Here is a 26,129-nt window from a genome sequence, read left to right as displayed (position 1 = left end):
CCCTTTCTCTCTCTCTTTTTTAACATTTTCAAGAATTTATTAAAAAGAAGATCCTAAATTAGGACAGCAACGAGCTCTATATGCATAAACCAGACAAAATCATAACAGCAGCTGTTTTGACCTCACAGTATAAGCGTAAAAACATCAGTTAAAGTAACAACAAATATCTATTAAATCTATAAAGTGACAAATACATATTAATTATTACTCAAATTATTATTTCAGTCGTTCTTAATGTATCAAGTGTCTATATGCAAAGAAAAGCCAAAAATTATGTTTTTTATCATTAAATGACGACATAGCCTAAAGATGCTTTACGGCGTAACCAGGTTTCATTCACCCCCCCCCCCATTCCAGTCGGCGGGCCTGCACACACTAAACCTAATTTTACCTGTTCTTTTTAAGCAATCCTTTCTTTAATTGCTTAATTCTATTTGGCATGTTTTATTGAGAAAATTTTGTTTTCTTTTGGAAAACTCCTTTCCAAAGCCATAAGACAATAATTTTTTGAATGCATTGAAATTTTTTTTTTTTTAGATTTCAAATTTAAAAATAATCAGATGTTGAACAAAGTTAATAGTATGTAAATTTAGAGCTATCTTCTTGAACGATAGTGCTACTTAGACCAAAATATATTTGATTTTCCAACTTCATTCAAGCACATAAACAGAATACTGTTAATAACACAATAGTGCAATCTATATTTGTCCCAGACACCTTAAGTAATACTTGTAGGTCAGAATTTAATTTATGTAGTGGAATTTGTTTCAGGATAAACAAGTTTTAAACTTATGGTGAAATAGGAGACTATTTTCAGATGTTTAATTGTATTGTATTAAACCATCAAGGCAAGGTTATATCTGCATAAATATAATATTGGTGTAGGATATTTAATTGTTGGAGAATGCGTAAGGGTAGTTACTAATCATAAAGTTGTGATTTTTAAGCCCCAGTATTTGGCTTTCTTGTAAATCATCTTAATACATTACTAAATGAATGAGAATACTGAAATAACAATATAGCATGTTCTCACTGTCGATTTCTAGAGCACACAAAATCTATCTGAAAACCGCACCACAGTATGACTTTATTCGCTTTCGACAGTTAGTTCATGAAATAACTCAGGAGTTCAAAAGAATCTCCGAAAGAATTGTAAAGTTTGAACAGCAGCTGAGGACCGAGTTTAAATCTCCTCATCTGGCTGATCGTCTTTCTCAACTTCAGGAGGAGGAAAAGACAAAACTAGAACTAGTAAGCCTACATCTGTAACTAAGTTTTTTTTTTTTGTTTTTTGTTATATATTCATCTAATGTATATTTAAATACAAAGTTTACTTGCTTAGTCATGTCTCTCATAAGTTTTATTTTGAGGACTGATTTAAATTTTTCATTTTCACATTTAATAAGTGCGAGTTCTACCTACAATGTTGAGTTTATAATGAGTTTTTTTTTCGTTTCTTCGTTCAACTACCAGTTCACATAGCCTCCAATTTTAATAAATTTAGTATAATACCTGGAAATTTAGTTTGTTTGGAGAAATTAAAAAATCTGTGATCTCAAAAATTTGAAGGAATTTTAATTTACATTAGCAAATTACCCTTCAATATAATACTAAGTTAGTTAATCCTGTGTACTTATGTAGGTTTAAATTTCATTCTGGCATCTGGTAATTTTCATAGAAGCTAAAGTAATTTATGTAATTTGTATTCAGACTTTTTTCTTCTTCTTCTTAAGACTGTCAGACTTCAGCTTGCAAAGCAGAATGTCATTGACCACCCCGAGGAACCAGAGAGACAGGCATTGGTCGTCGATCTGAAGCAAAGGTATATCAAGTACCATATTTTTTTTCACATAAATCTTACTTTACCAACTACTTTTAAAAAGCTATTTAAATCTTAAAAAATCAATTTTAAAATGGTTACTTTTCTTTATTTGAATTACATATTTCCAAACAGTAAATGGTATAACAAAAGATATCATTGTATTTTACAGCAGCTTCTAATATCGTAACTGATAGAAAGAATTAGCTTTCCTAAATGTGTTGCAGTAGTTTTTGATGTCCTAATAGATAGAAAGAATTAGATTTTATTCATATATGAACTTTTTTTTGTTGTTGTTGTTCAGACTTAAAAATGTGGAAGTAAAGATCAACGAACACTTAGAAGAACTGCGATATAAGATGCGGGAGCTCTAAGCACAGTCTTAGCCAGCACAGAGATGATCAATGTACTATTATAAATACTTTCGTTGTATGAAAAGTGAGATTACATATACAAGTTTTCTACTTTTATAAACATTTTTTAAATGAAATGTCAGCAGGTTGGTTAACATACGCATCAAAGTACATGTTCTAATAATGGTTAATTAACCATTATATCAAAGTAATAAAGTTAATCTGTTTCTGACGTTCAATTAAAAATTCCGTCCTGCTGTGATAATCATTTTTGAATTTCATTCCATTGGTTTGTATCATTTGGTTGTTCTCAATATATATACCAGTTAATAAGTAGTCTTTAAGATAGATAGAATATAAGCTGATTACCATTAGCTGATCACTTCTGTTTTTTTTTTAAATCGTTTTACAAATTTATGCAGTAAACCTCAGTGAAACATTTTTATAAATTTTTTTATGCTCATATATTTTATATGTTCAGCACTTATTTTATCTTGTGTTTGTATTATTCATAAAAAAAGTATATTTCTGTTTAAGTGTACCTGCTGCTAGGTATTATTGCTTTAAAATTAACACCTTAAACTTTTTTTTTAATGTACTGAAATATTTTGTACTGTTGAAAATAAAGCAGTCACTTCTCATGAATATAAGTATCGCTTTAATAAGTATTTACACTTAACACCAACCATTCTCAATTGTTTTAATGATATGAAATAAAAAAAAATTCAACAACTAAGAATACAATGTTTTTCATTTAATATTGACGATGAACTTGAGAAATGCAGGGTCAACTTAAGCCTACTTGATTGAATTATATGGTATTTGTTTTGTTTTTATGGAGCCCCAGGGCTTATAGCCCATGTTAATACAACACCAACTGCAGGTGTCTGAAATGAAGACACAAGATTAACAATAATTCATTTTATGTTAAAAGTTTTCCTGAAACTACTGCTACATAATTTGCAAGTAAGGAAATACAATCGGTGTAATTTTAGCATCAGAAACACAACACTTAAAGCCAAATTATCTACCTCTCTTATCTCAATCTGAAGAAGTTAAAAGTGCATTACTATAACCACTTACATTTAGTGTGTGTAATGAGCTCTCGCACTTCTTTCTATATTATAATGACATGTCGGAACATTTCCCATCTTAAAATAAGTTTTATGTATAGATATGTTTACTTTTCGTATTTGTAAATTATCTACATAAAACTACACAATGCGTTTGAGAGTATAGAAAATAAAGGATCCAAATTATGGCAACAGAGACGGTGGTTTTAAAAAGTCATATTTAATCTTTGACTGAAAGACAACAACTGGAAATTGTACTTTTAATATTCTTAAGACACTTTTGCCATAGGAACATAATTCCTAAACTCCTTCAGCCTTCGATGGTTCATCAAAGTTCTCAACTAGATCTGAAAGAATATATATATATATATGCTTTTAGAAAACAAAAGTACTTTTATTTTTTAGTTTAATGTTTGTTCTATAAAAAATAATATTGTGAAACATCTAAATCACTTCTAACATATCTTAAAGAATAAGATGTCTTTCATTTAAAAATTCCATGATAAAATAACATTGTTTAGGAAATCCAAATTTGGTCAACTTTTTACACCTTAATACATCCTCTACATCTACACACACATTGCTTAAAATCATTAGTTGAACATTTCATTTACTTGTATCTCACCAAAAAACGTGTGAATTTTGCAAACCAGAATACTTCATACTAAATCTATGTAACAATTTTATTAATAAAACACATCAGTCAGGATACTGGTAAACTAAAGTGCGATGGTGAGGTTTAACGAGTACTTTATTAAGCTAACCTAAGATGTGTACCGAACAACACCATTTTGTAAATATTCTGTCTAATTAAAATTTTAAGGTGTAATTTTAGTTTTCCAAAAAAGTAGAAAGCTTCAATAACAACATATAAATGTTACTACTACATAAATTACAATTTTTACCTATGACGCTGTTAAAGTCAAATTAGTTAAAGGGTTCGTATCAAATGATACAGAAACCTGGTTCTCAGACATAAACTTTCGTAACAAGTGATCATGGTTTTTTTTGTTCTCAACGAGATAAACATTTGCACATGATTTAAATCTTGACCATGCACCAATAAACATTGATTTTAAGTAACATTTTCATCGCCAATTGAAAAATATAATTTTAACCAGAGATTACAAAAAACAACCTGGACACGCTCAACAATTCCATTTTAAGAATTACTTATTTCTCATTAAAAACCATTCAGTTGTGATGTTTTAGTGTTTCTACTTCACCTGACACACAAGATGTAGGCTTAACACTTTTATGAAAAACAAACACTGATACAACAATATAATGATTTCTAATCGACACAGTACATTAAAGAAAAAATCTAGTAAAATTTCTGTATAAACTTACACTTCTAAAGTTTACAAAATGAAAACTGTGGAGGTGTAAGGTTTCTTATTAGGGAAAACAAGGATTTACATTAATAACAGTGTTTATACATATGTGTGAAACGTACCAGGAACTTCTTCTTCATCCTCGTTAGTTCCTGTGTTTTCAGTCTGATCTTCACTGGCACTTGCTAAAAAAAGAAAATTTTGTATTTTTGGATCTTGTCAAACTTTTACAAGTAAAGAATCTGATATAAAGAAGTTGCATGAAACTAGAAAGTTAAGGAATCTTTGAAATTCAACAAATTAGAACAGATATTTACCCTAGAATAATGTATATCTACAAATGGAATCTTTTCTTAACCCACTGTGGCTGGGACGTACATTTCCCAGTGCTCCCACCCCCTTGCACTGCAACCGAGACAAATGTTTTCCATTGTCAACACTGTTTATGCCTTCTTGTACTGAGTCCATGTTGATCATCTTGACTATCATCACTAGATGGAAAGCTAACATCCTCTTGTCTCTTCATCATCATCATACATTCAAACACCACTTGACTCACTTTTACTATCTTCTAAGCTATCTTTGTCAAGCATATTTACATAGTAATTAGGGTTATTACTCGCTGCTCTAGCGATGCGGGCATGCAATTGTCATACAATGCGCTTAGGCATCTTGTTGGTTACTGAAGGGCTAAGTGGAAAACATTGAGGGATGCCAATAAATACTTTCCAACTCATTTTACTCCCATACATCACACGCAGCAATTTTGAATGAAAATGGGAAACATTTGCCCCAGTCACAGGTGAGGGGATGGGAGCACTGGGAAATATACATCCCAGCCGCAGAGAAAGGGTTAAACAATTTAATAATTAACATTTGCAATTTACTTGAAAATGAGGCGCTTCCTAAATTTTAGATATTCAAGAGCTAAATATGTTAAATACTTGTATAGTATTTTGTTATCAAGAGTCAAAAAGAAAATGTCAATGAAATGAAAACTATAAATATGTTTGTATAAAGTGTCAAAATGATTGTGTGTTAAAATTGCTTAGAATAAGTGTAGTACAAATAATTCTAAAATGCTAAAACAATTAATTAACCAAACAGTTCCCTCTAAACAATTTTCACTTACTAAAAAAATAAGTAGTTAAATTAAATACACTTTCTCGGAGATCAAAATTAGTACTCAAAATTTTTTTTATAATAAAGGCTTAAGTACCAATATAAACCACAACAAAATTCTCTTACCCACAGAGCTCTGGATATCAGCTAATCTCTTTAAATGAGTTAAACTTTCTGTCCCGAGTTGGTTTAATATACCTGGAAGCATGTCTGTAATTTCTGTGCCAGAAAAAAAGATGAACCAACATAAATATATTGCACTACATTCTAAGTAGAGTATAAAACAGGACTAGTTTTTACACATTCACTACTGCTAACTATAACAAGATCATTAGAGATGTTCAGCTCACAGTTTCTAAATAAACTAATACTGCTTTTAAAATAATCTATACTTTAATAAACCTACGTTTTGTTTCTGCATGTCCTGTGATAGCAAAAGTATTGGCTGTCAGAGAGGCTTGAACTTTTGGGTTATTGAAGTGCAGCACAGTTCCATCATCTTTGATCATGTTGACCTGCAAATTTTGTTCAAAGACTTTCAACAAAAAACAACATACCTTTAACTAAGTACTGTAAATGTTATATCCTTACAATAGATTCTGATATACAGTGGTTCAGAAAGTAATTTTCAATCTTACACAGTGAGAGAACTGTGGTTATCCATTTATATTTATGACTTAATCGACACAAAAACGTTAGTATGTATCAAATATTTTAATATGATGTTGGTTGGGTTAACTTTTCTTTTCTTTTAGTCCTGGAAACTTTTTACAACAATGAGTAAAACTCAATCATGGAATCTTACATCAATGGGTGAAACTTTATTCCTTAATTTTACATAAAAATAAAATAAATTAATTCTTACCTTAAAAATCTGACTTGTAAATGACTTAAATAAAACTGAGAATAATTACGATTCACGTATTTAATCTGGTTGACACCATAACAGTTGTTATTTATAAGCACTAAGGTTATATATAGCACTTAGACCATTACTAAGTCTGTGATATCCCAGCTAAACTGATTTGCCCTGGTACTGGATGAAAAGCCTATTTGGTATTGGACATGGCAGATGGAATGTGACTGACATTTTCCTTGTTTTCTTAGAATCAATGGATAAAAGTCAACCCGTAGTGAGTAAAGGAAAATCCTGTAGTCTTATACCAATGAGTCAAACTCAATCCAAGAATCTGTCATTCTCTCTAATGGTCAAAAAGGAATCACAGAAATGAAGATGTCATAACAATACTCATTTCAGACAATTCTTTGACAAAGCCAATAAATTTAAAAATACCCAACTGTAGCTTTACTTCACAATAAAACAAAAAATGTTATTAATTCTTGAATTATTCATCAGATATAATGTTGATATAAATTTTGCAATAAAAGAATTAGAAACAAGAAAACCTCTATAATGGAGCATTAGAAATGAAGGGTTAAATGTCAGGAATAATTCTGTAGGAAACACAAGCTGGGATTAAATGCGATGTAATAATACCAGTATTTTAAAAATTGACCAAAACTGAGTCACACCGAAGCCAATTCTGTACAAGAAGTTGAATAGAAATAATGTCATAAATGAAACTAAAACCTATATGATTTAGAAGAAATTGGGTAGCCCCACAATATTTTCAGCTGTAATTCCAATAACAATCCACCTTCAAACGGCTGGGAAGATTTAGGTTAGTCCTAAATCCAAAGATTTTAACACATTATGATTTACTGTATTAACCAATAACATTAATGAAACTAACTGGAAATATTAACTCATAGCATTAATCTCTAGTAATCCTGTGAGTGTCGAAAGACTGTACTGTTTAAATTACTTAATTAAATGTTGATAATTAAATACTGGTATTCTTAGGTAAACTGATTTCCACGCATGAGATAGGTCCACTATATGATGGGAGGATGAATGAGGAAAATTGTGAGGTAAATCTGAACTTAACTAAACAACTTAGTTTTAAGTTAAGAAATAGAGAGACTAGATACGTGATGTAAAATGAAACACCACCTTTATTTATAATGCAAAATACAACATAATGTACACACTTGCATGGACAGTGCAAGACACATGATGTACACACCTGCATGGACACTAAACAGTTGTTTTCCACTGGACTGGTAAATCAAACAACAGTTATTCCCATGCATGATGTTGATTCTATTTTTCTCAATACAACAGATGATCTGTACTAAAAAGAAATCTTGGTTATACTCATTAGTAACGTGTTACCATGCGACTTGTCATTCTCATGAAAACGGACAAAAAAAATTTAACCTATAAATATCATCCATCTTGGCCAGGGAAAGACACTGCTATGAACAATCTATTTCTACACAGAGTGCGTGGAGTTATAGCAACATACCAATGAGTAAAGTAGATGCTATCTTCTAGAGAATAACAAACAATGAAACAATTTCACCGATTTACTGGACTACATGTTTATGCCAAAATGCATAGGAACAGACCAAATGAAAACGTTTAAAAATTCATATATTCATACAAACAGGTAGAATACATATGTTATGCCTGCAATAATAACACTTGTTACTGATTTGAATGGAGTACTTAATACTCTACAAAAGTAACAAAGTTAATGTTTATAATAGTAATACTCAGTGCGTGAAGTAGGAGAAAAGGATGAAAATGGTTTGTTAAATTTTTGAAGCTGAACACCATACTTCTCGTTTTTTTTATGCGTATGTATAATAGTAAAATGTAAAAATTAGAAACTTATTAGATTTGGTGATGAAAGACAGTAATAATAAAAATTCTTCATGAGATGTACTTGTTACAGTAATATTAGGTGCACATTCGCAGAGTGATTTACAGCTTGTGTGATGGGATTATTAATTAAAAATGGCTCAAAGGGCAAAAAAAATTAAGTGTATACTGTTATGAGTTATAGTATGGAAAACCTGATGGTTATGAACTCGTGCAGACTGACAAGCCTATAGTGAGAGAGTTCATTTGCTCCATCGATGTACTACTTTGTCTCATTTCTACCTCTCTCTTACACGAGGTTTTAAGAAAAAAATATAGTTTCTCTCCTCAGTCCCTTGCTGTTGTAAACATTTATTGCATCTTCTATTGAACTTTTCCTTTAAGAGATGCTTATAATCATCTGCAAGGTGGCAGGATGCCATTCCACTCCTTGAAAGAAGTGAAATGGCATCCTGCCTCACTCCAAGCACTGGTAATACTGAACTATAAAAATAATATATAGTTCTAAAATAATTACTTGAAGTTAAGCATGCTTAGTTATACACTTGGCCACCAATCCAAGTTCATTTAGTCAGAATCTTTATATTAGTTTCTATATGAATTAGCATGTCAGGCCTCTTTAAAGCAAGTCTTTTGTACCTTTCAAAGTGAGTCTTTAATCTTCAGAACAGTCAAGCTTCTGATGAGATTATTACATTGATAGAAGAGGAAATAAGCCTGAGAAGAGTGAGTAAATACAAAAAATAGGAACAATACAGAGGGAGCAGATGGACAATTATATTGCCAAAAACTACGAACAATCAAAAATTAAATTTATGCTTTCAAAACAATTAAATCACATTCAAAGATAGCTTATTCTTACATAGAAGTTAATGATAATTATGGTTTTATTCAGTGTGTTTGTTCGTATAAATAAAAAATCAGAAATTACCACAGCAAACTGACATGTTTTTATATTAAGGAAGTGAAATTAAGTGATTATTTGTATAAGGTTAACTTAATTACTTCTCTTTATGGTTTAGTATTACGAAAGATGAAAAGAGGCCGAAGATAGCGAAAACTGTCTTCCTTAGTAGAAATGGTTCACAACTATCTTTTCAACACATCAGAACAGATAATCTCTATAACTCTAAGCCATTACTTTCACCTTCCAAATATTTATACACAAATGTTTTGGGCTACAGACCTTCCTCACTGCACCAATTCAGGCAGTACTCCTGTTTTGTCAACATCAGACATTGTTTCTTTGGTTTTTCCATATCATCTAGGGACTCTTTTCTCATGTACACACAATCTTACATTTTTGTGGCCATTTTGGGTGAAGTGCAAACCCTTATATTTTCTTAGGGTTGAAGGGTTTGCTTCTCTCAGATTTGGTGACTGGAGAAGCCTGTAACTTAGCTGTCAAGTGCTTCTAAAAGGCTGTTGGAACACCATAGAATGGTTACAATATTTCTCTAGAAATAATTTCATGTCTCTCTTAATGTTGCTGTAACAACACCAAGAAATCCTGTAATAACATTTTCTTTCATGACACAAATATTTTGAAAACCATATATTTACCTATATGCGGTTATACTCCCGAGTCTTACATCACACTCAACTCTTTCCATTTTCATAAATGAGTTGATAACTGATATTGCATTCTACTGGATATATGTAGTGTTGTGAAAAGTGGGTAACCATTATGAGCATTGGGTTATATTCACTGGTGTGCCTATGCATCAGGCGTATAAAAATCTACTACTTCGATGCTTGCGAATATCAAATTTAGAGCTATACATACCAGCCCAGAGCTACTAGTGCAGTTCTGTTTGATTAAAATGTAAACAAGTATGTAAAATCCAACTATATTTAACCTCCTCATCATTCTCTATGTGTTGTTTTCTCAGTGCTAAGCTGCACTGTGGGTTATCTGCACTCTGTCCACCACAGATAATCAGCATTGAACGTCTATAAACTTACTGTTGAACCACAAAGGGTCTGTTCCCTACCAGACATTTCTCAACATGTCTAGTTGTTGATGTTACCAGTGGTATGTTTTATCATGTGACCTCACTTATTTAAGCTATGTAATAAATACTGCATTCTACATGCACCCCTGGTGATGGGAGCAGGTAATCTCTCAAAACAATAGATCTTTTTAAAAGATTTTTAGTTGGCATGCTCTTTTAGTTGTTTTATTAGTACTGACTGATGATGATTCTTAATAATTATAGGCCTAGTCTCTGGTTCAAGTATAATACGTTTAAATCTATTTAAGATTATATTTAAGTTATCCTATGAAAAACTTAATTAAGCCTTAGATAATGACTCTTCTAATAAATAGTCAGCCTATAGCAGTCTTTCTTCAGGTGTGATGGAAGATGTAACATTGAAAAAGTTTAAAGTAGATTGGATGAATATTTTAGAGTTTAGTTTGGGTATAAGAAAAGGAGTTTCTTTGCGTAGCTTGGAATAGAACGGTTGTAGAAAGTGGAATAGCATAGATGAGCCTCTTGTTATCCCACAGATGGCACATAACTTTATAAAATATAATAGTAATGAAAGATAGTGTTACGACAGCGGAAGTCACGTGACGCCGCTGGCACATGCGTGACTGAATTTCTCGAATTATCGAGGAACACCGGGAATTTTGGAGAAGCCTCTTTGTTAATATATAAGCCTGGGGAGAAAAGCCAGCGGGATTGAATGTATGGTTAAGCGAACAGTAGTCACAGTGAATTTCGCGTAATTTACGATTCTGTTTCGAGCTAGTGTGTGTGTTTTGCATTCGTAGAGAGCAAAGTTATCGAGATTGTGAATCGCTGTGATTTATAGCATGTATTATAAAAATTGTTAAGTTTAAAGTGACAAGAAACGTACTGACTGTGGAATTACTGTGTACTAAAAGTTTGTATCGAGAAAGAATAAACTGGTTTAATCAAGAAAGGACTTGTATCGCCGAAGTTCCTCGGAAAGAATTTCTACCGGAAATTAACAAACAAGCAAATACATAACAATAGTAATATTATAAAATAACCACTAGTAACTAATCTTTACCAATAATATAAATGCCTTAATTAGTTGAAACTGACAGCACCACAAAGTGTAATAAACGAATTTTATGTAATGAAAATCAAAACCATTTTGTTTTAATAATCCACACTATCTAGTGCAGGCCTTGACAAATCCCAGTGTCAGGTCACCATTGTTACTAAAAATTTCATCAATGGCACCTAGTATTTTCTCCCATTTTATTCGTGGACAGGGCTATGTTAAATAGAACTCAAAAATCTAGAACGGATCTGGTCTCTTGGAAGTCCAGAAATATTTTTGTATTCCTTGAGTTCTAAATCAAACTTTGTTTCTATGATTTTAACAGCCGATCTGGAACTTCATGTTTTTTCAAGAATGAAGCACTGCAGTTGCACAACACGTTCCTAATTTTGTGCCATTTTGTTTTTCTTCTTTCTCTCAATTCAATCAATCGATCATTGCACATGTTTAGACTCATACGGAACCAAAAGCAGTTACTTCAGGCAATACTATCAAGTGGTTTTTGATATCATGTGATCATCAGCATGCACTTTTTGCAGTGAAAGTAAATAAATATACACTGGTCCCTCGATTATTTGTGCTGGTCCGAGGAAAGCAAAAAATTTGCGGATAAAAGAAACAGCAGATAATTGAGGCACTAGTATATCTCACTAGTTAGCCCATTGTTTAATCTAAATAAAATTTTTCAATATATTTAAGTTCCTTGTTTTAAATTATAATCTTTTTACTGTTGTTTAATCACATTATCATGAAAAATTATAAAAGTCATCACAATCATAAAAGCCAAGTGTCAGCTGGTCAGTCAGTCGGTCATGCTCGATTTCTCTGAATTTCACACGTTACACAAGTTCAATTCCACTTTTTCACCTATAACATTTCCTCTTTTGATTGCCCATTCCCATTTTAATTGAATTTAATTACTAACATAGGCATAAATAGCTCTTAAACTTTGGCACTTTTTCTACTACAGACACAGAAGTATATTCACACCCTATCAATGCCTGTGAAAAATAAGTAAAAAATCAGTGCAAATCTATGCTTGAGGATTATTATGATGAAGCCTTTGTTAAAACAAACTGGAGATACCAATTTACCTGTAGGGAAAAGGACAATGTGTAACTGGGTGCCCACTGTGCAGCATAGAACAGCAGACGACAACTGAAGTTGAGTGAAATCTGAATGTGTATTTTGTGTGTTTTTGTATGCTATGTTTTTAATCACTAATCAAATAAAGTTAACCAAGCTACAAATATTTTGTATTCCTATCTTGATAGCTAAAAATAAAAGAGGAAAGACTAGGCTTGAACTGGCTGACTTATAATTTGAACGCACGCCAGATCCTGCACACAAAAATCCCAGATATCATGCAACATCTGAACTTTTACAACCAAAATTTACATCTAAGCGACAATTTCTCCAAAACATGTAAAATATTGTCTAGAATTTTAATGGCACAGTTATTTTGGGAAAAGAAAAAAACCATGGATAATTGAGGAACTAGTGTAGCCCCCATTTCTCGGTACAAACCTAACCTGGCTTCTAGATCTGATAATATTTGACGAGGCCTGATCTGGTGTAATCTCTAACAATTTCATTAACAATCTTCAGGAAAAAACAACCAATTATTTCATTTTGTGGTAGTTTGTAAAAGAGTACAAAAGTATGCCTGGTTTTTTTCAGCAATTCAATACCAAAAACTGAAATAAGTGAATATCAGTACTCAAATAAAACTAATAACTTTTGTCAGCTATTGCACTCATCAGGTGTGAATTAAATGTAAGCATATTACCTCTTCAATCCCAGGTATATTATTTACAGACAGTTTTTTTAATGAAGTCTGAAGTTTCTTATCATCTGTAGTTGACGTTCTGTGAACAACCTTTTTTTTACGACGAGCTGTGCCCTAGAAGAAAAAGAAAAAAACGTTTATGAAACATGATCAAATATTTAAAAGATCAATAACTAGTTTAATTATTAATTCAGTATTCAATTAAAGAAACAAGATGTTGATTTTTTTATTTATTCTTAAAGTCTTGATACTTAACTGTATTTAACAAATTGTGTTTTATAAAAAGAATAGCTGAAAACAATTATATATAAAAATTGACACTTGAAATTGTCGGTAGTTGGTGAAACTCCATAGTTACAGAATTGAGGAAAAACAAAACAAATACATGTTTCACCAAATACATTATTTATTCACAACCATGATGATGCCTTTACTGGAAAAAGCATGGTTGTGAATTAATGATGTATTTGTGAAACATACAATCGTCTTGTTTCTTCCTCAATTCTATATACAATTTCTTATGGTGTATACACCTTTTACAAGCTGGCGAAGAACGATAACAATTATACTTGTCATAAGACATTAGTATTATGCCTATTACACTTTAAATACTACATTGTTAATCTAGTCCCTTAGGGATTTTCAAGAATTAGAAGTGTATAATAATTGTATTCCAATCACACTATATTTGTCATATTCACTGATGATATGTTTCACTCAATCCAGAGCACTTCAGGCTGGATGGGAAACAACAAACATAGCCAGCTCATAAAAGGCATATACACCATAACAGTTGTTGTTGTTGTTGTATCAAATGGTTTATATAAATAGAGTTCTGACAACTTGTGTATTTGTTGCATATAAAAATTATCTTAAAACCACACCAATATTCTCGAAAAGATTATTTTAACTACAATCACTTGATCTACTGAGAAAAAAACACTATGGATACTAAAGTATATCGGAATGGTAAACCAAAATATTAAATAACAACTTACAACTTACCAATGATTTATTAAAAAAACTATAACAAAACTGGAAATTAATACTCTTTTCTTTCTGCTTTCAAATTTATCATGGATGCTAAATGTACATTTGTCCAGTATTTTTATGTTAACTGAATGTTTAGAGTGTATAAAATTTAAAATTTGTGCCAATGACTATACACACAAATACATATATATATATCTAAGATCTTGTGGATAAGCAAGATGATAGAAAATGAATAAACACCTCACAATTAAGTATACTCCTCAAAGAACACATAATAACACTAGGCAAAAAGTTAACAACAGATCTCAAAAAATAACATAAACGATTGGGCTGATGTTCTGTACATAGTTATGACATCTTTGCAAGCCAGATGTGGGAAGTTATCTTACTGGCCCTAAGTGTTCTGTACATAGTTATGACATCTTTGCAAGCCAGATGTGGGAAGTTATCTTACTGGCCCTAAATCTCTACCCTTAAAGGTTACCTAATTATTTGGCCCTGCTTCTGTGTCACCCACCCCCCCTCCTGGAGTGGAACCACACTCATTCTAAGGGGTGCTACAGAGACTTGTATATGTAGAATAATTCATGAGTTTAAAAAACAATGAGAATGGTTTCCAATCTAAAAATAACATATACCACAAAAACACTTTGGTCTAACTTGAGAGTGTGGTATTATTAATTTTTGCCTTAATTTTGTTTTGTAGGACAGTGATGGAAGAAGAGCCGGTACAACTACACAGGGTTCACCGGAGGGATCCAACAGTTTTGAAAAAACTATCATATTGTAATTAATTTTTTCCAGGGCCCTCCACATACCTAGTTATTTTCCTTGCAAAACTGTTCAACCTTTTTCTCTGTCAACAGTCTCGAGACAGTGCACTTAAAAACACATTGTGTCAGTGGTCTAAGAGTCTGAGTTTTTAACCAATGTCATTTTCTTTGATCCTAGGGAAAAAAACACGTCATGGGAATTTTCACAAAGTAAATCAAAAGAAGAGACAGATGAGTGTCAGTTTACTGGGTGCAAATAGTGAAGTAGAAATCACACCTCAGTCAGTTTAATGTGTAGTTTTTTCTCATAATTTAAATGAAACAAATATTTAGTATTCAGTTCATGTTATTAAATACCCAAAATTAATATGTTAAGAAATATTATACAGCTCAACATTTTATATCTCATGCAATAACGCATACAAGATGTGAATAACATTAACTTTTACAACTGTTATAACCAACATCCACTATTAAGGAACTTCTAGATAGAGTTCTTGTTGATAAAGAACACAACCCAGGGAGAAGTAAGTTTCCTTCACATATTAAAGATAAAGTAAAACGATATATATACACATAACAGCACAAGGTTTGTGTAAACCTGGTGATCTATTTCCATGGGACAAAAATCAAGACTGGCATCATTTCTCAACAATGTTTTGTGATATTCCCACAAAGGCAGGAGTTAAGTTACTGTGTATTTGATTTTTTGTTATCCCCCCCTAAACTGGACAGTAGATATTGTAAGCTATGTTGGTTGTTTGCTGATTGTAATGTACCTGCATATACTGTTGCTTCTTGACATAGTTTTATTTGCATACTTGTCTTACTACATTTTAAAAGATTTATTTACTAACTTTTCTGGTTTAAATTAAGGGGTCAAGACTGACGAGTGACTATGGAACGTATCAAAGAACTACATTATTTCTAGGGTAAGATGAAAAATTAGAAATTTATTAACCACAAGTTATAGAAAGTTCAGAAATTAATAAATAATATAATGGTGTATACTTTATATTTTGGAATGCATCTTGACAACAATTGGAAGTTGAATTCCAATTCACGCACTTTATTCCAAGAACACATACCTAAAAAAGTAATTAACTTCTTACAATTCTTTGGAGGATAGAAGTCTTTTACAGCATTAACCTATTCATCATTTTTGCATGTATTCCATTACAAGTAATTTTAAATCCTAGAGACGACACTTCTGATTGACAGAATTTACTTTTACTAATTTTCACAGTTAGGTTAGCCATGCCAAGATTATAGTTTGAGGTTTTTTAATTGTTGTTAAAATAATGGTATGAAAACAACAACAACTTCTGATTTAGGACACTTGCTCCTTTAAGGACAAATACATGAGTCTTTGAAAGGTGGAAGGTGCATTTTTCAAACCAAAAGGCATCACTTTTAATTTATAAATTCCATTATCAATTATAAAAGCAGTTTTAGGCTTACCCTTGACCTTTAAAACAAATTTGATAAATTTAGAATACTAATGAATATTATTCCCGAGAAATCACTCAGGATATCACTTACAATGGGTTACATCGGTTTCTGAGATCTGGTTTACCTTTCTGTAGTCCACAAAGAACCATAAATCATTAGTATTTTTCTTAATGATAACTACAGGATTAGCCAAAAATAATGGAGGGCTCAATCAGCCCATTAAGAAGTATTTCATTCATTTATAACATTTTACAATTTTTCAGTGATTTCACTTCCATTAATAACTTCTCATTGAACAGTTTCTAGTTTCTTCTTACACCAATATTTACTCTGCTTAGTACATCTGCAATAGAAACAGCACAGTGTAATTCCAAGTACTCTCATAATGTAATATACAGTTGAGATATCAAATACTTTACTTTATCATCTTTACTTCCAAATAAATGTCTGATGTTCTCCCCCGTAATTTAAGTGCACTTTCTAAATTCTACTGAACAGTTCTTTAGACGACTCAGTTTTATTTAACACAGCCAGGTATAGGTTAGTTATTGTTAAATTCTCCCATTTTTAAAAGTTATTTCTGATCCCAGTGATTCCCACCATCTAGTGGCCCTCCCCTCAAATATGAGGCTACAGTTTGCACTCATCTACTCTCAGATAGTTGGTAAAGTTAAAAATGTCTTTCCAACCTCTTAATAAATTCCTAAACAATGAGACCCAACAGATGAATTTCCCAATAGGCAGGGGTGGAAGGTTGACTGCAGTAACAAAAAGTGGTGTTAATTCCTCATAGAGTCCCACTGTAGATGAACAGTTTGTAGATAGCAGTTGCATCAAAGTTTGAAGGGCTAGAGGAGAGGGAGGAGTCATATATTTTACCAACAAGTTTGTTAGCTAACATGTTAACATATCCATCTGATTGGTCAAACTGCAACAGCCTACTTCAAGCTTAGCACATCAGTTTCATCAATCTCCATCATAAATCCATAATAACCTTATTTTAACTTTGCACAATAATTTAAGTTAATGCTAGAATATGCACTTAACAGAATCAAAAACCAACAAACAAATAACTCAAAGTACCTCAAACGATCAGAAAATAGGTCCCTGTTTGGGCACCAATAAAGATTAATTGTTCAAGGTGATTCGGTGCACAAAACTAGGATACTTAATTAAGCCATTGATTTCTAATAAAAGTTTTAAATAAGTTCATTCCACAATTATCTTCTTGGAGTAAACTTTTTTGAGTTTCTTTTCCATATACATACATATATGTCAAAGTGCTAATTTGTCTCCCCCTTTTTTTTGACTATATTTATTTATATATAAATATACTTTAAACCAGTTACATAAACAGTATAAAAAAAAACAATCTTTCTTACTTATAGTAATTCTACAGTTGATACCAGTAATAATGCAAAAAGGTGGTGAACAATAGTACAAGATTTGACATTATTTATGAAATTGCACACAGAAGAATAAAGGAAAATAATTGTTGGTTTTGACCTGTAAACCAAGTTTTAGATAAACAAATATTTCAGTATTGTGAAGTTCACACACATTTTTGACATTTTTAGGTAATTTCATTCCTGGGAAAATATCATTAGTTGCTAAAACCATTTCTATACACTACAAAAAACCTGTTATGTATGTACAGTACACTCAAGTACTAAAAAAAGAAAGCATACATCAAAAACACTCGGGTTATCTTGATCATTACTCGTAAAAACTTCCTGTCTATATATATTGTATCACAAGCCTATGCAGGAAGTCCTACATTTAACTTCACAAGCCCATGTACATAAAAACTCATGTGTCATATTGGTCATCACTCACCATGAAAAATCATTATAACCATTAAATCACTTTACATAAAGTACTTCCATCAGTATCTCGACAGTCTGGTGGGATTATTCTATATAAAAATGTAGACTTCCATAATTACCAGAAACTACGAAAAGTAATTTATTTCAATACCAGTAAACGTTAATTTTCTTTTTAGCAGTTATTAACTGCTGTCTTTTGCGTATGTGAAGGGGAGAGGTGTTGAAAATATAAAAATGCAATACCATAAAAAAATCCTTGGTAAAATATCTAGTAAATAAAACTTGTCTAAATAAATAGTACCACCTTCAACATAACAAACAGTGTTGATTAAATGCTTTATCTATACACTGAATATTTCAAAAGATGCAATAAAATCATCCTACATCAAACTCTTTCTCCAAACAGAACAAGAACTGAAAATTAATTACGAATTAGGTTACAAGGTTCAAATGGTTTACCTTTCCACCTATCCGGACTTGAGCTTGAAGTTTGCTTAACTTTTCAGCATTCATACCTATCAGTAAAAACTCAATTAAATATTTGCTTCTATTACCCAATTTTTTTCCTTCAAAAGAATTTACTGTGTTAAAAATGTCATATGGCAGTTTTCCAAACTTTAAATAGTGGCACCCTTAATTCAGCAAAGTTTCCTTTGCACTCCCCCCTTCACATTAAAATAATTTTTGCAAACGATAACAGCAAAATAAACATTTTTTACCTGTTTTTATATATTTTATAAATGAAAAGATTCTTGTAAGGAGTGAGTAAAAGTGATAGTTTTGTTAGGTTATCATCATCTCCAACCCTTCTGTTTCTTCTGTCATTATTTTTAGGCTCTCCCACCAAAATGTCGTGCCCCCAGCCACCAGTATGTGTTCCCCCAGGAGGCATGCCATGCAGTTTGGAAAACACCATCATATGGGAAAATGAGTATTTTTTTAATTCTATAAGAAAAAAAGAAAATTTTTCAATAGTTAATTATATTCTCAACTAGACTATGATCAAACCTATTTTTTTATTTTGGAGATGTTACTTGTTTATAACTTCATGTCTTTCACATAATTTCAGTTTATTGTGTTTATCAACATTAAACAATTTTTAAAAATAATACAAACACTAAGTAGCAGAAGTTGCCTAATTAAAATTTCTCTGAGTTACATCTATACAAAGTCCTACCCTATTATTGGAAGGGTTATCTTAAATAAATATTTTATTTTCTCTTGATGAAAGAATGTCAGTAGGCGATATTATTTAACTTTACAATATTATCTAGGGGTCTAACAGTAACATGATAAAGGTAGCTTTACTTGTAGTAATAGGGTGGATAATATACCTATCAGCATAGCTAGTAGTAGTACCGAAAGGCCTCCAATTCTTTGTGCTGTGTCCTAAGGCCAATAGCATGAGAGGACACAATTACTTAGTTTGACAAAGACAGCCTAAGGTCGAGTTAAGAGTTTTATTTTCTTACAGGGTGATAATCTTATGAAATGAATTGTAATTGGCAGTAATACTCAATTAGTACCAGCAGAACAACATTTTGTGTTACTAGTACTACTACAACTTACAAGTACAACTGGAGTAGAAATACAATAGTAGTTGAACTTGCAGTAGTTAATAACTAAGTCAGTGATTAACAATCTTGTCAAACAATAAAAGTATCTCCAATTTTGATACCTTGTGAAGATTAACATAATAAGAAACATTGTATGATGCATCAAAATGTATTTTCTATATGAAATCACAGATGAAAAATGAGATTGCTTTTAAATTAGAAAGATATATATTAAAAATATTTTAAATACCTATTTTCCCGGAAGCGTGACAAACACGAGGGTATTATGGCACAAAACATGCAAAGAAAATGCCCTCTACATTTAAGACACAAAAATGTATTATCTTTTAACAATTTAGCAATTTTTGATTTTTTTAACTTATAAAATATTTTACTAATTTTTTATCGCACCTTGACTTTAAAAAATAGTTAAAATATTTAAATCTGAGACTGTTCTAAACCTAATGACGTCAATTTGCGGGAAAAAAATGTCATGTACTTTAAAAAACGCGCGAATTTGTCTTTGAAGTAGATTACCTGCAGTAGCGTAGTTTGTCATTGCAACTTCGCCGACAAGTACAAATTATAGTTGTTATCATAGTCATAGATAGTTTAACTGTAGAATATTTTATTATGACAACCAACGTTGTGCCTTCTCCTAAAAAAGAAGAAAGGTATAGAAGACTAGATTATTATAAAACTTAGTTATAATGAACTAACAATTTTGTTAAGCCTAGTGATAATTATAATATACCGTACAACTTATTTGTATACAGTATTACTAACAGTAATACACTTGGTATGTGCTTCTAAAGTTCGGATAGGAGTTATTAATTAAATCGTGAAATCTTTACGACCTTCATGTAATTAGTTTTAATGTGGACTCGTAATGAGTACTTTTTACTCTATTAAGTTGAATTAAAACTTATAAGTTATAATAAAGAATACTTACAAATATAAACGTAATGGATATTGTGACTCTGCGATATATTTTCCCTTAATTAATAACAAGTTAAAATGCTTAAAATTTATTTTAATTGAAGTACAGGATTATACTATAGGTTATTTAATAAAGTACTAAAAGAGGAAGAGAAGTAGCTTCGTTAGTTTATATGTCAAATGTAATTTGCTTTCTACTTAAGTTACCGATATCAAACGAAGATAATACTAATAGTAAGGAGATTGAATCTATTTGGGTTTCTGTTTGTGGATATAAAGAGAAGAATTTAGGCTGGAATTTGTTACTTTTTCTGCAAAAAATGTGCATATCTTGAATATTTAAGATTTTAAAATAAATTTCCAGACTTCATCAATATTTCCATATAATTCAATTGCTCAATTTGCAACAGGTAACTTGTATTTTCTCCAAATTTGTAACCAGACTTATTATTCTTGATCTCCATATGCAGTAAACATCAAGCCTTATTTAACAGTGATCACTTGCACCCAGATGTTCCCCAATCTCCAACATTTATTGTTACCTTCTAATACAGAAATCTAAAACAGTGTCATTTCTAGTAGATTTCCTAACAAACTGGTGAAAAGTAAAATCTTAATCATGCTAAAAATTTATCTTTCTCTTGATTACCAAACTACATGCCAAAAATAAAAATCCTCCATAATTATGACCGCATTAAAAACTGAAATATTAATCTCGTTCATTTTTCATCAGGTCGTCTAAATGGTAACTGCAAGTAAAAAACCAGGTTGGTTCACAAAAAACGTAAGTAAGGGATAAAATTAAAGATGGACATTACAAATTAAAATACTGCTATGATTGGGAACTTTGATTATAAAAGATCAAAAGCAGGTCAAACAGGACATTAGGACATCAAAAAGGTTATATGTAAAAAGAGTTTGGCTGAAAATGTGAAAATTAACAGTAAAGATTTCTTTGAATATGTTAAGGATAATAAAATTGTTACCATTGAACTAGGACTTTTGAATTTGAAGAATTATAAATGAAGACTAAGACAACTAGGTTACTAACTCTTATTTTCTCTTCTGTTTTTATGAATGATGTTCTCAGATGTTCATGTTAATACTGAACTTAAGAAAAACAATTGGGAAATTCAAAAAATGATAAAGCTCCTGGGTTAGATAATATTGCAACAATGGTTTTGAAGGAGGTTAATGGTTTGATATGTAAGCTAATTGCTATATTTTTTTTAATTATTGAATATTATATTTGGTTGCTGTTACTTCTCCTTTCAATGTAGCTGATAAAGATTTTCCCAGTAATTATAGTCCTATTGATTTTACATCATTGATGGAAAAAGTTTTTGAAAGTCCAGTAAAGGATGTTTTTCAAAGTCATTTAAACAGAGTTTAAAATTTTTGTTGAATAGTCAGCACAGTTTCACTAGGGGATAATTTTGTTGACAATTCTTTGAAGAGGTTACTGCTTATGTAGATATTGTTAAAGGTGTGGATTTGGTTCATCTAGATTTTCAGGGAGCACTTGACGAGGTGCTGCAAAAAAAGGTATGTTAAAATACAAAAATCTATAAAGATTTGTGTGTGTGTGATAAGTTGGCTTTTGGAACGAGTTGCCATATAGGTGTTTTAAGAGGGCAATTGATAATTTCTTAAAAGGTGGGTTTAAATTCTTATTTTCCAAGAGTGGTTATGCAAGAACAGACTTGAAAAACAAAATGGTCATTTACTATCTGTATATTTTTACTTTAATCTTGTTCTTCTAATATTTGGGAATTCACCTTCAATCTTATTCTTCCACCATTAATAAATCTCACCTAAACAACTAATCCAAGCCCCTAAACAATTTGAAATACCTGAATCAATCCACCCTTAGATCTTCTATTCTCCAAACATTTCTTTGTTTTTGTTCTTTTTATGTAAGAGAAATTATTTTTTAATAAAGTTTTATAAATCTTCGTCTCCAAAAGAAATATTGCCAGTGAAGCTGTGAACCACCTTGTTCAAGGTAAAAGACATCTTGTTGTCCAAGACTATCCATCAGCTGTTTCTAGCTTTCAAGAGTCTTGTAAACTATATACAGAGAAATATGGAGAAACGTCCAATGAATGTGGAGAGGCATATTTCTTCTATGGAAAAGCTCTTTTGGAATTGGCAAGACTTGAAATGGGTGTCCTTGGAAATGCACTCGAAGGAGGTAAGTTTAGTGCTAGAACCTACAATGTTTGCACCAGCACTTAAATTTTTTGAGTTCTTGGGACCCAACTACTTATAAAGGGTGAATTTTGTTGTTTGTCTATGATGGAGAATTGGGTCTCCCTTATTTATTTCCCCAAAAAATATAAAACCCACAGATATATCTGACTGGCTGTTATCTTAGCTCTAAAGCTGTTCCTTAAAGATAGTTTAAACTAAACTTGGTTAGTTGTGAGGGGAAGTTGGGAACAAATATTGATAGGATAGCTAGGACAATGAGGAAATTGTAAGAAAGATTACAGCACAGCGGGTTAAGTAATTTATGCAAGCTGTTTTTAACTTGCAAATTTGTATTATTTATATGTAAATTATAAGAAACTCAAGGGTGAAGCTTTATTGACCAAACCTTGAAAGTGTAAGAAATTATTTTGGCTACATATGAAAAATGGATTAGGCTAGCTTGGATTACTGAAGATGTCAATTAGTGCATTTTTCTTTCATTTTGTTGACATAAGCCAGAAAAAAAAAATGTAAGATATATTAAAGGGATCAGTAGAAAAAAGGCCTATGATTTCTTTCCACTCTATTATGAAGATGATAGAACGAGAGAAAACAACTTTCAGGTTAGGAAAGACGGGTTGGGCTTCATTTACAGTTTAATCCTTCTAATGGTGTGATTGGCTTATAAAATGAGTTGGCATTGGCAGGAGTTTAAGAGGAAAACTTATAATTTCGTGAAAAGTTGGTTTAAATTTTTGCTTCTCCGGGGGTGGGTTTGCAAAGACAGTCTTGAAGACAAAATGATCTTGCATGGTCTGTATATTGTCTTCAAACTATAGGTTTCAAAATAGATGGATAAGTTACTCAAGTCATTATAAAGAAAGTATTATTAAAGACCGAGTTTTCAAATTTTCTCTTATCTTGTTGTTGTTGTTTTTTTTACAAAAGAAAATATTAGCAGTATTCCTGATCCTAAATATTTTATTTAAAAAATGCTATAACTAATATAAATCTTTCTGATAAAGTAATGGAATTGAAGATAATTACCATGTTAAATGATATAAAATAAGTTCAAATTGGTTGGATATATATATAATGTAACTTTTTGATCAGTGATAAAAAAAAAAAATATTCTTTGTGTTTTCATTTACAGGTAACAATGAAATTGATAATCTATTCAGTTTATACAAACAGTACTAAATGAATTCATAAAAATATCTTGGTATCCGTCTACTTGGTGGGATGAGCCACAATTACGAAGGGGTTAAGCACTTTATGAATTTGACTTGCATCAAGAAACTAACAAATGAAAATAATCCCTTATTCAAGGATAGAAGGTTTTTAATTGGGTTTCATAAATAAAATGTTATCAGCAGAAAATGAAGTTTTGTAATAAATGTTAGAAATTTGATAATACTGTTGCGTCAGCGAGGTCACGTGACTAGTGTCACGCCACGTTTTCTAGAAATATCCTGTTTCTTTGTGAATGCCCTAGCATTTACTAGATTGGGGTAGTCTGGTGTGTATATATATAAGATGGCCACAACGTGACGGGACAATGTGTAGGTAGTGAGTAATTGATCTGCAGTCAGAGAGTATTGTTGAAGTTAACGTTCGTTGTTATAGCGTTTGTTTTAGTGTGAATGTTGAAATTGAGTGTATTGTAAAGTTATATTCAGAAAGAATAAACCAGTTTTATTTAAGAAAGGACTTGTGTCTCTAAAGTTTAGTTGGAAAGAATTTACGGAAAAATTAATTAACAAACGGAGACGTAACAATACCAAAAAACAACCTTGAGTACGGATGTTTTTGGAATTGTTTCTAGTTCTGTCATCAGAATCGATTAAAACCTTAAAAAAAACATCGGCTGTTGACCAAGAAGTATTTGATACAACCAAAAGCTTGGAAATAATTCATATTTAACGGTGAACTTCATGACCAGATAGACAAGGTGGGGGTGAAAACACCCCCAAGTCTGACTCTTGCAGATATTTTTCTCTGCTATTATGATTGTCGGTGACAGAAAAAATACCACATCTGTCACAAACTTGTATTATATAGAAGATATGCTGATGGTGCTTTTCTACATTTTGTCAACACTGATCACGCAAAGAAGTTTTCAGAAACTCTGAAATCCACATATAAACTTTACATGCGAGATGGAAGAAAACAGTAACTTAGCTTTAGTAGACATCCAAGTAAACAAAATAAACAATCTCTTTACTGTAAGAAAAGATTTTCTGTTTTATACATTTTATAAATTTAACCCTGTTCAAAGTCTCCTAAACAGAATATATCTGTTCTGACTAATTTTGTTTTCACTTTGAAATTTTCAAAATTGACGTATTAAAAAATAGTGGTTATCCCCTTCATTTCTTTCACTCTGTTGTATGAAAATCAAAAAATATAAAATCTGCCAAGAAGTTGCGTATTGTCTCATAATATCTGCTAGCTCTTATCTCTCTTCATAGGCAAACAGTTTTAAAATAAAACACCAAATTTGGGAAATATTGTATTATTTGCAAATTGCACTGTTCTGTAGTTAAGTTAACATTTAGAATTCCAAATTTGTTTAAATTTTTCACTGTGACCGAGACTTGTATTTCCCAGTGCAGTGGGAAATAAATGTCCCAGCCGCACTGAATTGGTTAAAACCAAAGACAGTACCCATCCCCATGCAGTTGTAGGTAATATATAATTACACTTAAAAGCTACTTAGTTTGGTAAAACTACACATAACCCAAAAATAAACACGGATGGGAATTGAGATAATCCACCTGAATCTTACTGAACCAACCACCGCTCTTTCCTTCTTGAAGACTAAAATTCTTGACTCCAGAACAAGAGATTTCTAACTCTGTTAATGAAAACCTTTGAATTTTAAGTTGTTACCCAGCACTAAATAATAGAATTAATTCGGCCCTTGTTACCATTGATCTGATCATTTCCATTTCTTTTGACATTTCACTCAAAGATGTGGTGGTCTATACGTATACTTTATCCTTTCTTTATGATGTTTTCTTTATTATTATACATGTCAACAAAAAGCTTTATCATATACTGTTATGTTATTAATGTTTAAATTACTTTTCTTTCTGTATTTTGGTTTGTATCAATAGCTTCTAGGTGATTGTTTTTTG

The 26,129-nt window shown here is 31.4% G+C and overlaps 3 protein-coding genes across 3 annotated transcripts in view; 2 read left to right on the top strand and 1 right to left on the bottom strand.

Moving 5' to 3' along the window:
* The window catches only part of LOC106468333 (uncharacterized protein C19orf60 homolog), a 7,864-nt gene extending 5,042 nt beyond the window's left edge, over nt 1-2,822 (top strand). The window contains exons 3-5 of the mRNA XM_013928751.2: nt 1,047-1,251; nt 1,734-1,822; nt 2,124-2,822. Of these exons, the coding sequence (XP_013784205.1) occupies nt 1,047-1,251; nt 1,734-1,822; nt 2,124-2,193 (364 nt within the window). The 3' untranslated portion in view covers nt 2,194-2,822. The remainder of the gene's footprint in view (nt 1-1,046; nt 1,252-1,733; nt 1,823-2,123) is intronic.
* Nucleotides 2,823-3,444: 622 nt separating this feature from the next.
* On the bottom strand, nt 3,445-20,167 carry LOC106468329 (transcription factor BTF3 homolog 4-like). The gene is made up of 7 exons (XM_013928748.2): nt 20,108-20,167; nt 18,761-18,816; nt 13,258-13,371; nt 6,108-6,216; nt 5,828-5,920; nt 4,702-4,764; nt 3,445-3,592 (listed from the first exon to the last, which is right to left on the bottom strand). The coding sequence occupies exons 2-7, from the start codon at nt 18,812-18,814 to the stop codon at nt 3,546-3,548; spliced, it is 480 nt and encodes a 159-aa protein (XP_013784202.1). The 5' UTR covers nt 18,815-18,816; nt 20,108-20,167; the 3' UTR covers nt 3,445-3,545.
* Nucleotides 20,168-20,375: 208 nt separating this feature from the next.
* Nucleotides 20,376-26,129, top strand: part of LOC106468330 (nuclear autoantigenic sperm protein-like) — a 24,399-nt gene continuing 18,645 nt past the window's right edge. Inside the window, exons 1-2 of the mRNA XM_022396663.1 lie at nt 20,376-20,531; nt 22,764-22,990. Of these exons, the coding sequence (XP_022252371.1) occupies nt 20,491-20,531; nt 22,764-22,990 (268 nt within the window). The 5' untranslated portion in view covers nt 20,376-20,490. The remainder of the gene's footprint in view (nt 20,532-22,763; nt 22,991-26,129) is intronic.

The sequence above is a fragment of the Limulus polyphemus genome, unplaced genomic scaffold, assembly GCF_000517525.1.
Source record: "Limulus polyphemus unplaced genomic scaffold, Limulus_polyphemus-2.1.2 Scaffold2965, whole genome shotgun sequence".
Lineage (NCBI taxonomy): Eukaryota > Metazoa > Arthropoda > Merostomata > Xiphosura > Limulidae > Limulus > Limulus polyphemus.
The sequence above is the reverse complement of the archived record's forward strand: the minus strand, read 5'-3'. Positions and strand labels throughout refer to the sequence as shown.